At 41.1% G+C, this 12,696-nt stretch overlaps 1 protein-coding gene across 1 annotated transcript in view; it reads right to left on the minus strand.

Annotated features, from left to right (window-relative positions):
* Positions 1-842: 842 nt before the first annotated feature.
* LOC117528783 (pheromone-processing carboxypeptidase KEX1) overlaps positions 843-12,696 on the minus strand; it is a 38,664-nt gene continuing 26,810 nt past the window's right edge. Inside the window, exons 5-6 of the mRNA XM_034191408.1 lie at positions 1,264-1,300; positions 843-1,170 (exon numbers count right to left, since the gene is read on the minus strand). Of these exons, the coding sequence (XP_034047299.1) occupies positions 1,134-1,170; positions 1,264-1,300 (74 nt within the window). The 3' untranslated portion in view covers positions 843-1,133. The remainder of the gene's footprint in view (positions 1,171-1,263; positions 1,301-12,696) is intronic.

Consider the following 12,696-nt stretch of genomic DNA (forward strand, 5'->3'; position numbering starts at 1 on the left):
GAGCATCACAGCCCTGTCATTCTTGTAGACAGAAGGACAAATCATTCAGTCCAGACCTTGTTTTTTTTTACATCCTGTTCCTGTGTAATTAACGCTGTGTTTATGTTTGAACAGATGCATTCTTTAACACTGTATGTATAACTGCCCCCTGCCCTGATGGGGATAAAAGCTGGGTAAAGCCACACTTTACACTGTTACAGTCAGAACACTCTGGTTGAAATAGCATCCAAAGCTTTGTATTAAAAGGCTGCTGTTTGACAAACACTCAAAGTCCTGACTCGTCCTTCCACAGACAAGCCTGAAAATCCTTCAGCCTCCACACGTAATGATCTGATCACACATGATTACATGCACTACAGTGATGCAATAGTCAGTGGACCCTGTTCATAGGTTGGATGTCATTCAAAATCCAGCAAGGAAACACGGCAGGTATTTAAAAGACAGCCAACCACAGTGCCCGCTCTGCAACACAATTGTCAATTTCTGGAGGCCCAGGTTGTCAGGAATTCTGCATGTCACAGGGATAGTATTAGGGGAGCAAATGTGGTTGAAGCTAAACGGTACGCTGTGGAACTTTTCTGGCTGCTGACACACCGCCTCATGACAGATTTTCAGCTGAACACAGACTGGACTGTCATCACAATTCCCAAATCTCAATTAAATCAGTGTTGCGTTTTTTGTTTTTTTTTCTGATTGACAGAAATGTTGTTCATTACAGTGATATATAAAAATGTTCTGTGAGGCTCTTTTTTATCATCTTTCTGTGCATAATGAGCTCAGTGTAGATATGCTTCTTTATACTCCATATGCTGAGTGTAGTGAGATTTTGAAAATTAAAAACCAATGGAAACATCCCCTCATTTTTTATTATGTTCATAATGTTATAGAACACAACACAAATGCCCTCAAATACACAAATTTCATTAAAAACACGTCTTGTACCTTAATAATACACAAGTATATTAAATTATTCTTCTAGCATTTGTATTCACTCATTGGTGAACAAACATGTTTGATGGTTTGAACAACAACAAAAAGACAACAATACTGAAAATAATCTGTGACTTTTCATCAGCAGACAGTACTGAAGGTGAAACATTTGTGTGGCCACATGGCAGCGATATTTTTTGGGCTTAGTCCTCATCATCATCAAAGACATCGGCTACAGTCCTGCAGATGGAAACGGAGGTTAAACACCATTAACAAAGGAGAAAGTTCCATTAACAAAGGTGAAGGTTCCAGGTCAACAAAAACACAACTTACTTATAGACTGAACCAGTGAATTCATCCAGAAAACCACCTGCAGAGGGAAACACACACGCACGCACGCACACACACACATACACACACTGTGAGCCTAGGTCAACAACAACAAAAACAACAAACAGCAAAACAATAACTACAACAAAACAACAAAGCAACAGCAACTACAAACAACTACAACAAAACAACAACACAGCAAAACAGCAACTATAAGAAAACAACAACAAAATAAAACCATCAACCATAATAAAACAACATCACAATAACCATAACAAAACAACACAACAAAACAGCAAATATAAGAAAAACAACAAAACAGCAATTATAACAAAAACTACAACTACATAATTATAAAGAAACTACAATAACAACAACAATGACAACAAAAACAACAACAGCAACTACAAACAACAACAAAACAATAACTATAACAAAACAACAACTATAACAAAAACTACAACAACAGCAGCCACTATTACGCAGACTCAGAGTTTTTGGTGTGGACCAGAGAATTATACCAAGCTGTCTTGGAGAGCTTGGTATCTCAATGTGGTTTGGTAACCTCACTGTGCAGTTAAAAACCAAACTCAGTCATCTGACCTTCATTGCCATGAAGGTGATGGGACGGAAGCAGAACCAGGGCCTGCAGTCTTTGTATGACCAGTCTGTTCTCAGGCACGCTCAGAGGATATTGACTGACTCCTCACATATCCTCTATTAAGAATGTGAACTCTTGCCTTCCGATAGGTGGTATAGAGTTCTGAAATTTAAGATGAACATTTTTTAAAAGTCATTTGTGCCGACGTCTGTCAGTCTTCTGAATAAGATTGCATAAGGTGGCAGAACTGTGTGATGGCTCCATGGTATTTTTTGCTAAAATATGGGGGGGGGGGTCATATTGGGTAATATGTTGGGTCATATTTATATTCATATTTATGGGTGTTTATATTGGATGGGATATTGTTTTTATTTTTTTTATTGATTTTATTGTTTTTATTGTGTTTTTTATTGTTTTTATCGGGCATTGTATGCAATATATGAGTCCAAGATGAATTTACCTTTTTGGGATAATAAAGTATATCATATCCTATCGCATTGTATTATGAACCAGATATTCACACTCACCAGACAAAAGCAACACTTATTGAGTGTTGTTAGAAGGAAGGCTGATGTAACACAGTGGTAAACATACCACTGTCCCAGCTTTTTTGAAACATGCTGCAGGCATCCATTTCAAAATGAGCAAATATTTGCACAAAAACAATAAAGATTATCAGTTTGAACATTAAATGTCTTGTCTTTGTGGTGTATTCAATTGAATATAGGTTGAAGAGGATTTGCAAATCATTGTATTCTGTTTTTATTTACATTTTACACAACGTCCCAACTTCATTGGAATTGCGGTTGTAAACACCGTATATAACGGATTTTGTATAACAGAGTTTTGCTCACATCGTACAAAACGTCCCGCCCCATTGCAGTGTATTTCCATTAAAAAAACCCTTGCATGTACCAGATAGAGCAGTTTGGACGTGCCCAGTAACAGAGGTATGAAATTAAGTTCAGTACTGACACTCACCGATTTGAGGAAATTAGGCACCATATTTCCGTGATTAAAAGCCCCATCATTTCACACATATCCCTGGGTGTGACTAACCAAAGACAAATGCTTTAGATCAGAGCCCTCTGCATGTCTGTGAGCCCTGCATGGCTGCTGGAGACCACAAGACTGTGATTTGTCAATTTTCCACCTTTACTCCTTCCTCTCCTGTCATATTTTAATAGTTTTTACAGCACTGATTACATTTCCATCATGAGTTAAATATGTTTGGCAGAAAAGTCTGCAAATATGACCAACTTTACTGCACAGAGTCAGGAAAAGACACTCAAATGACACGCAATTCAGGGAGGGACATTGTACCGTTGGTTTGGAGGCTGATGATTGTATAAAGTGGAGCTTGTTGAGAGACAAATTAATCAATAAAAAGTAGCTGTTACTGTGGTAAATTGCAATAAGACACCCACAACGTGACAAAGAACTTTAAAAAGGTCATGCACACGTTGACGTCATTGCATGGCCACAGAGTTGCAGAGATGTAGAAGCATAAATCAAGCTTTAGGATTTTAAAGTACCACTCTGCAAGAGACTTAGAAAAAAGAGTGATTCAACCAAATGTAATCTTTTAAATCACATAATGTCTGACACTTATATAAGGCAGGCATTTATTTTTCAGATGAACTTTTGACCTGATCATTAAATGAGGCAGGTCCATATTCAAGGTCAGAGGTTTAATCAAGGAAATATGTAAGCCTAATTAGTGACGGGGATTCCCCGTAGAACTCCTGACTGTAACTCATCTGCTGCCTACACATAATGGATTTTGTCCATTTTATACATATAGCGGATTTTGATTATAACCAACATTTGCTGGTCTGCCTACGCTGGTCATGGTATGTTACTATCCTTTTTACCCTTTTAAATTCATTTTATTAGAAAACAGAGCGGCCTCAACTTATCTAAAGTCTGGGTCTTTTAGTGAAGCTTAGGGCTAGTGGCCAGTGATCACCTCATTATTTCTGTTTTTCTTCTTCCTTAATGCTGACAAATTATTCTGTATTTGTTGTCTTTCTGATGCCTGATTCTGTTTTTTCTCTCTGTTTGAGGTGTGGCTCCATCCAGAGATGGGAGTGGTGTCTACTTCTGCAACCCTCCTGTCCTGTGCACTGGCAAAATTTCCTGTATATTTGTTTTGAAAATTGTTTTGTTATGTGTGTCGGTAGCACACTCACTCAGTGCAGTGTCTTTTTTTGGACTGTGTTTAAAAAATGTGATATCTTTTATGGATGCTGTGAATTGAAAACCCACACTTTAAAGGGACCAAGTGTGGGAGGGCTGGAGGTTTGGACCAAACCCATGCCTAAATGTGCACTGATGTCACATTACATGGCACTAAATAGATCATCTGTGGCTTGACATGACTCATATGTGGCGACATGAGCCACTCAAGGCTGGATGGGGCTCAAATGGCAGGTCGGTCGTGGCTCACTAGAGGCTGATCCCGGGCACATGTGAGTTACAGAGAGGCACGTGGAGGTGCCTTAGTAGCGGATACATGACAGCTTAAAATGTGGATCATTCTTCAAATAATCACTGACACACCCATGCCTGGCTCATTATTCATGGCTTATTATTCGGTGGGACTGAGGCTTAAGTTACATTAAATTGTGTGTATGTTGTCATCATTAAGTTTCATAGAGAAATTTGTGACATTCATGAGATTCAAGTTAATGATGATGAAAGGTGATATCATGCACAGCAAGGTACAATTTAATTGAAAAACGCAGGCATGCACCAGCCCGTTTGGATTGTAATTAAAGTGCAGCTTAGCCAGCTGCGACTACGTAGTAAGTAAAGTGTGATTCTGCTACCTGAACTGAGTACCACGTGAACTGCGACAATAAGGGCTCCAGTGAGCGGGTCGTGATCGAATATATAAGACTGACTGTGTGTGTGAGTTCACGCACATGCGCTTTCAGAAAAAGGGCCCCAGTGACCTCCTCCTTGATGCCCCCCAGTCACCATAGCAACTTTGGTGTTGACTGCTTAATCACTGTGGCTGTGCCTAGCAAACGCACACATGGTCAGCTTTATATTTATATTTTTGGTAAAACTACCAATTTTTGCACAGACACTGCTTGATATATACGAGTATAATAGACATCATGAGGACAACTGGACACCACACTGTTCCAGAATACCTTCAAAATGCTCTGTCTTCATTGCTATATATCATAAAGACACAACTGAAGTCATGTTTTCTATGTTTTCTTACAATCAGAATCCATTTCAACCACAATTATACCCCCCCCCCCCCCCCCAGAGATTTAAAAATGGGATTTAACCCATTCACAATGCATATGAAAGAGTTTTGGTGTAGGTGACACAATTAATGCTTTCCTGGTACATGGTTACTAAACAGATAAATATTCTGATGTTGAACTGCGCACCACTAAAAACCAGGACATTGGAGAAGGAGGAGTAAGTGACATCAGCGGGGGAACCATTATCTTAACAGCCCCGTTTGTTTGGTTAGTGATAAGTTGTATTTCTGTGTACAAGTGCTTCACTTCTGGAGTTATGCCGGCTCAATGTGTTTGCTGCAGGCTTTTAATAAAACACTGTTGCAGGCTGAGTCACCTGGTTTCAGTTTCCTAAGGATGCATCGGAATGAGTGGATTAAACAGATAAGTAGGTCACCCAGCAACTTGTCTGTCCTGGCCACCGCACATTTTGAAGACAGCTGTTTTGACACTGTCCCACTGAGGAAGCTGGAACCAGACGTTTGACAGCTGTGGACCAGCAGGTGGTACTTTTTTCACACGCTTTGAACACTGCGGTTTAAACAGTGATGCAGCTCATTTATGGATTTTTACAGCCAACTGACAGCCCCATTTCCACCGAGTGGCTCGGGTCGGTGCTGCACGGTTTTATATGTGTGGGAACGGTTAAGTCTGGCAGGCAGAACCCTTTTGATTGACAGGTGGAACACTTATACTGATGAGTGTGTGCACTGTGTCACGTGGTGTCTCCACTCCACACAGAGGCAAAACTGAGTATTTTCACAGATTTTATTTTATTTATTTATTTATTGTGGATCATGGGATAATTTCATCGCGTGCAGACAGAATCCACTGATGCTTGTGGTAACTGAGGCGTTAATGAATGAGGTGCTGCGAGTCTTTCAACTTGTGGTGCAAAGTGGCCCGGTGGAGGAAGCGGAGTCTCTGCTCACAGCATAGCCTCGAACCAGCAGCCACAGACACCAAATCAACAGATTACACCTGTAGGAGAGAGAGCGTGCCGGAGCTCCAACCTGATGGAGCAAACTGTGGCACAAAGTGCCAGTGTCACAGGGGGACTTTTCTTCAGCCAGGACAAGGAATTAAATTATTTTCAGATGTTGTTTTCCAAAATCAGGCTTTAAGTGGATACATTATCATCAGACTGTCAAATCAAATCAATTTTATTTATATAGCGCTAAATCACAACAAACAGTTGCCCCAAGGCGCTTTATATTGTAAGGCAAAGCCATACAATAATTACGGAAAAACCCCAATGGTCAAAACGACCCCCTGTGAGCAAGCACTTGGCAACAGTGGGAAGGAAAAACTCCCTTTTAACAGGAAGAAACCTCCAGCAGAACCAGGCTCAGGGAGGGGCAGTCTTCTGCTGGGACTGGTTGGGGCTGAGGGAGAGAACCGGGAAAAAGACATGCTGTGGAGGGGAGCAGAGATCAATCACTAATGATTAAATGCAGAGTGGTGCATACAGAGCAAAAAGAGAAAGAAACACTCAATGCATTATGGGAACCCCCCAGCAGTCTAAGTCTATAGCAGCATAACTAAGGGATGGTTCAGGGTCACCTGATCCAGCCCTAACTATAAGCTTTAGCAAAAAGGAAAGTTTTAAGCCTAATCTTAAAAGTAGAGAGGGTGTCTGTCTCCCTGATCTGAATTGGGAGCTGGTTCCACAGGAGAGGAGCCTGAAAGCTGAAGGCTCTGCCTCCCATTCTACTCTTACAAACCCTAGGAACTACAAGTAAGCCTGCAGTCTGAGAGCGAAGCGCTCTATTGGGGTGATATGGTACTATGAGGTCCCTAAGATAAGAAGGGACTATTCAAAACCTTATAAATAAGAAGAAGAATTTTAAATTCTATTCTAGAATTAACAGGAAGCCAATGAAGAGAGGCCAATATGGGTGAGATATGCTCTCTCCTTCTAGTCCCCGTCAGTACTCTAGCTGCAGCATTTTGAATTAACTGAAGGCTTTTCAGGGAACTTTTAGGACAACTTGATAATAATGAATTACAATAGTCCAGCCTAGAGGAAATAAATGCATGAATTAGTTTTGTCAGCATCACTCTGAGACAAGACCTTTCTAATTTTAGAGATATTGCGTAAATGCAAAAAAAACAGTCTTACATATTTGTTTAATATGCGCTTTGAATGACATATCCTGATCAAAAATGACTCCAAGATTTCTCACAGTATTACTAGAGGTCAGGGTAATGCCATCCAGAGTAAGGATCTGGTCAGACACCATGTTTCTAAGATTTGTGGGGCCAAGTACAATAACTTCAGTTTTATCTGAGTTTAAAAGCAGGAAATTAGAGGTCATCCATGTCCTTATGTCTGTAAGACAATCCTGCAGTTTAGCTAATTGGTGTGTGTCCTCTGGCTTCATGGATAGATAAAGCTGGGTATCATCTGCGTAACAATGAAAATTTAAGCAATGCCGTCTAATAATACTGCCTAAGGGAAGCATGTATAAAGTGAATAAAATTGGTCCTAGCACAGAACCTTGTGGAACTCCATAATTAACCTTAGTCTGTGAAGAAGATTCCCCATTTACATGAACAAATTGTAATCTATTAGATAAATATGATTCAAACCACCGCAGCGCAGTGCCTTTAATACCTATGGCATACTCTAATCTCTGTAATAAAATTTTATGGTCAACAGTATCAAAAGCAGCACTGAGGTCTAACAGAACAAGCACAGAGATGAGTCCACTGTCTGAGGCCATAAGAAGATCATTTGTAACCTTCACTAATGCTGTTTCTGTACTATGATGAATTCTAAAACCTGACTGAAACTCTTCGAATAGACCATTCCTCTGCAGATGCTCAGTTAGCTGTTTAACAACTACCCTTTCAAGAATTTTTGAGAGAAAAGGAAGGTTGGAGATTGGCCTATAATTAGCTAAGATAGCTGGGTCAAGTGATGGCTTTTTAAGTAATGGTTTAATTACTGCCACCTTAAAAGCCTGTGGTACATAGCCAACTAATAAAGACAGATTGATCATATTTAAAATCGAAGCATTAAATAATGGTAGGGCTTCCTTGCGCAGCCTGGTAGGAATGGGGTCTAATAGATATGTTGATGGTTTGGATGAAGTAACTAATGAAAATAACTCAGACAGAACAATCTGAGAGAAAGAGTCTAACCAAATACCGGCATCACTGAAAGCAGCCAAAGATAACGATACGTCTTTGGGATGGTTATGAGTAATTTTTTTCTCTAATAGTTAAAATTTTATTAGCAAAGAAAGTCATGAAGTCATTGCTAGTTAAAGTTAAAGGAATACTCGGCTCAATAGAGCTCTGACTCTTTGTCAGCCTGGCTACAGTGCTGAAAAGAAACCTGGGGTTGTTCTTATTTTCTTCAATTAGTGATGAGTAGTAAGATGTCCTAGCTTTACGGAGGGCTTTTTTATAGAGCAACAGACTCTTTTTCCAGGCTAAGTGAAGATCTTCTAAATTAGTGAGACGCCATTTCCTCTCCAACTTACGGGTTATCTGCTTTAAGCTGCAAGTTTGTGAGTTATACCACGGAGTCAGGCACTTCTGATTTAAAGCTCTCTTTTTCAGAGGAGCTACAGCATCCAAAGTTGTCTTCAATGAGGATGTAAAACTATTGACGAGATACTCTATCTCACTTACAGAGTTTAGGTAGCTACTCTGCACTGTGTTGGTATATGGCATTAGGGAACATAAAGAAGGAAACATATCCTTAAACCTAGTTACAGCGCTTTCTGAAAGACTTCTAGTGTAATGAAACTTATTCCCCACTGCTGGGTAGTCCATCAGAGTAAATGTAAATGTTATTAAGAAATGATCAGACAGAAGGGAGTTTTCAGGGAATACTGTTAAGTCTTCAATTTCCATACCATAAGTCAGAACAAGATCTAAGATATGATTAAAGTGGTGGGTGGACTCATTTACATTTTGAGCAAAGCCAATTGAGTCTAATAATAGATTAAATGCAGTGTTGAGGCTGTCATTCTCAGCATCTGTGTGGATGTTAAAATCGCCCACTATAATTATCTTATCTGAGCTAAGCACTAAGTCAGACAAAAGTTCTGAAAATTCACAGAGAAACTCACAGTAATGACCAGGAGGACGATAGATAACAACAAATAAAACTGGTTTTTGGGACTTCCAGTTTGGATGGACAAGACTAAGAGTCAAGCTTTCAAATGAATTAAAGCTCTGTCTGGGTTTTTGATTAATTAATAAGCTGGAATGGAAGATTGCTGCTAATCCTCCGCCTCGGCCCGTGCTACGAGCGTTCTGGCAGTTAGTGTGACTCGGGGGTGTTGACTCATTTAAACTAACATATTCATCCTGCTGTAACCAGGTTTCTGTAAGGCAGAATAAATCAATATGTTGATCAATTATTATATCATTTACTAACAGGGACTTAGAAGAGAGAGACCTAATATTTAATAGACCACATTTAACTGTTTTAGTCTGTGATGCAGTTGAAGGTGCTATATTATTTTTCTTTTTGAATTTTTATGCTTAAATAGATTTTTGCTGGTTATTGGTGGTCTGGGAGCAGGCACCGTCTCTACGGGGATGGGGTAATGAGGGGATGGCAGGGGGAGAGAAGCTGCAGAGAGGTGTGTAAGACTACAACTCTGCTTCCTGGTCCCAACCCTGGATAGTCACGGTTTGGAGGATTTAAGAAAATTGGCCAGATTTCTAGAAATGAGAGCTGCTCCATCCAAAGTGGGATGGATGCCGTCTCTCCTAACAAGACCAGGTTTTCCCCAGAAGCTTTGCCAATTATCTATGAAGCCCACCTCATTTTTTGGACACCAACACATCTCTGACCGTGCACACGCACAGCTTCTGGTGGTAGAACAGGGAAACTGCAACTAGAAACCAACCTGGTCTCACGGCAAGTCGTGATTCAGCAGCACGAAAATATACATTAATCTATTGGTTCATGATATTGTGACGAAAAGCGCCTCATTTTCACACAGCACAAATTCATTCTAATACATTCTGTGGTGGCTGCAAGAAATTAAAAGTGAAGCAGCCGGTCGCGGTGGTTATGGTTAGGGTTGGGTGTAGGAGTATGGTTAGTAATAGTGAGTTAAAAAAAAACCTGTCACAAAAATTTGAATCATTTCGTGACGGGAGCACAAAAAACAAAAACAAAAAAGCGGGAGACTGGGCTGATTAAGCACTGCTGCCATCACAGCACACAAACTCATCCACATACGGTCTTTATTTCCTCTGATTAACACAACTAGTATGTCAAGTTAGAAACAGACTCATTGGTGTCAAAACCTACAAAAGACACGTGTGAACTAAAGACCAGATTTTGTCCTCAACAACAAGCACCTGGATCTCTGCCTGCTACTACAAGCCTGAACAACACAGCTTCTCTCCTGCAAACTTACACTGATCATGTGCCCACGTTTTTGTCCATACTCAAATTTCATTAGGAGTAAACATAGCAGTGCAGTGATGTCATGGGAGTGCAAAGCATTCTGGGACAACTGTGATGATAAATAATTGTCTACTTTTTCTGTTAATTGGAAAGTTTGATGCTGGTTCTTGGGGTGAGCTTGTTAAAGCTTGTTAGAATTATGTCCACAAATGACTGTCTTGTCTAAATTAAGAAGCAACATGTGACACTATGAATGAACAGTCGTGGCCAATGGTTGGTTTTAAAACTACTGGTAGACTCACTGTCACCACTGCGCATTACCACTCACTGCATTCTCTTATCTTCAGAGGACGATGTGGACAAAGGAAGAAAGAGCTATCATGTCAAGCCTTTCCCAGTCCGGGCCGGGTTTCATTCACTAGAAATTTGCCATTATTCCGGTGAGGAACACAAACAACACATGGGTTTTAAGTGGATGTTTGTTATCGGGACAGTTGAGGGTGTTTCTGAATGCAACATGAACATGCACGCGCGCATGCTTTAGAATGTCCAGTTTCTGATGTGTGTATGACCAGCGTGTGCCTGTTTGATGAATATGGATTTTTTTGTACTTACACACACGCGCGCGCGCGCACACACACACACACACACACACTAAAATTTGTTTGTATTACAGAATCTACAAGTTTTCCTCTGATAAAAAGTGCCCTGGATTTGATTCCTCGATTCAGTCAAGACAAATTTCTGTGCCCACCCAGCTGTAAATGGGCACTGATCTTGGCTGGGAAGTAACCTGTGTCAGACTGGCATCCAGTTCAAGGAGACCTATGGACTCTGTGGTGTACAATCCAGAGATAAGCACGGGCACTGCTGGGTCTCGTGGCCGAGATAAGACTTACTTCTTTGTGAAACTGTTGTGAAGTCATGTGTCAAACTTTCAGTGTGATTCAAGTCCAAATCTGTGCAGTGTGTACCAGTAAATGTGTTTGTCCAGAACGAACGTACAGCAGAAATCTGCAGAATTCACACTGCCATTTGTGTTTGGAAAAACTACAGTGCATCCAAAAAGTATTCATAGTGGTTCACTTTTTGCCATGAAGCTCAAAATTGAGCTCAGGTGCCTCCTGTTTTCACTGATCATCCTTGAGATGTTTCTACAGCTTAATTGAAGTCCACCTGCTTTGAAGGTCCCTATGAGCCTCCATCATCTGTAAATGGAGGAAGATGGGATCTACTAGGACTCTTCCTAGAGCTGGCCACCTGTCTAAACTGAGCAATCAGAGGAGAAGGGCCTTAGTCAGGGAGGTGACCAAGAACCTGATGGTCACTCTGTCACTCTCTGTGGAGAGAGGAGAACCTTCTAGAAGGACAACCATCTAGGCAGCAATACACCAATCCCATCTGTATGGTAGAGTGGCCAGATGGAAGCCACTCCTTAGAAAAAGCCACATGGCAGCCCACTTGGATTTTGCCAAAAGGCACCTGAAGGACTCTCAGACCAGGAGAAACAAAATTCTTTGGTCTGATGAGACAAAGATTGAACTCTTTGGAGTGAATGCCAGGCATCATGTTTGGAGGAAACCATCCCTACAGTGAAGCATGGTGGTGGCACCATCATGCCGCAGAGCTGCCAACCATCCCACATTTGGCATCATTTCCCCCCATGTCCTGTGTCCCGCATAAGTGGGTGTGGGATGTCCATTAGTCCCACAGTTGTGTGGGTCCAGGCATGCCCCCTGACCCCCCCCCACCCCAAGTTATGTTCCGTGCTGCTGCTGCTCACAGCCACGTGTGGGTGTCCCGCATTGTTAACGTCAAATGTGGGCAGGTTCATCTTTCAGCAGGACAATAACCCTAAGCACACAGCCAAGATATCAAAGGAGTGGCTTCAGGACAACTCTGTGAATGTCCTTGAGTGGACCAGCCAAAGCCCAGACCTGAACATCTCTGGAGAGATCTGAAAATGGCTGTGCACTGATGCTCCCCATCCAACCTGATAGAGCTTGAGAGGTGCTGCAAAGAGGAATGGACAAAACTGCCCAAAGAAGTCCAGGCTTGTGGCATCATATTCAAGAGGACTTGAGGCTGGAATTGCTGCCAAAGGAGCATCAGCAAAGTATTGAGCAAAGGTTGTGAATACTTATTTACATGTGATTTCTCACTCAGTCATCTTCAACAGCTTACTCCAA

Source organism: Thalassophryne amazonica, chromosome 16 (assembly GCF_902500255.1).
Source record: "Thalassophryne amazonica chromosome 16, fThaAma1.1, whole genome shotgun sequence".
NCBI classification, from domain to species: domain Eukaryota; kingdom Metazoa; phylum Chordata; class Actinopteri; order Batrachoidiformes; family Batrachoididae; genus Thalassophryne; species Thalassophryne amazonica.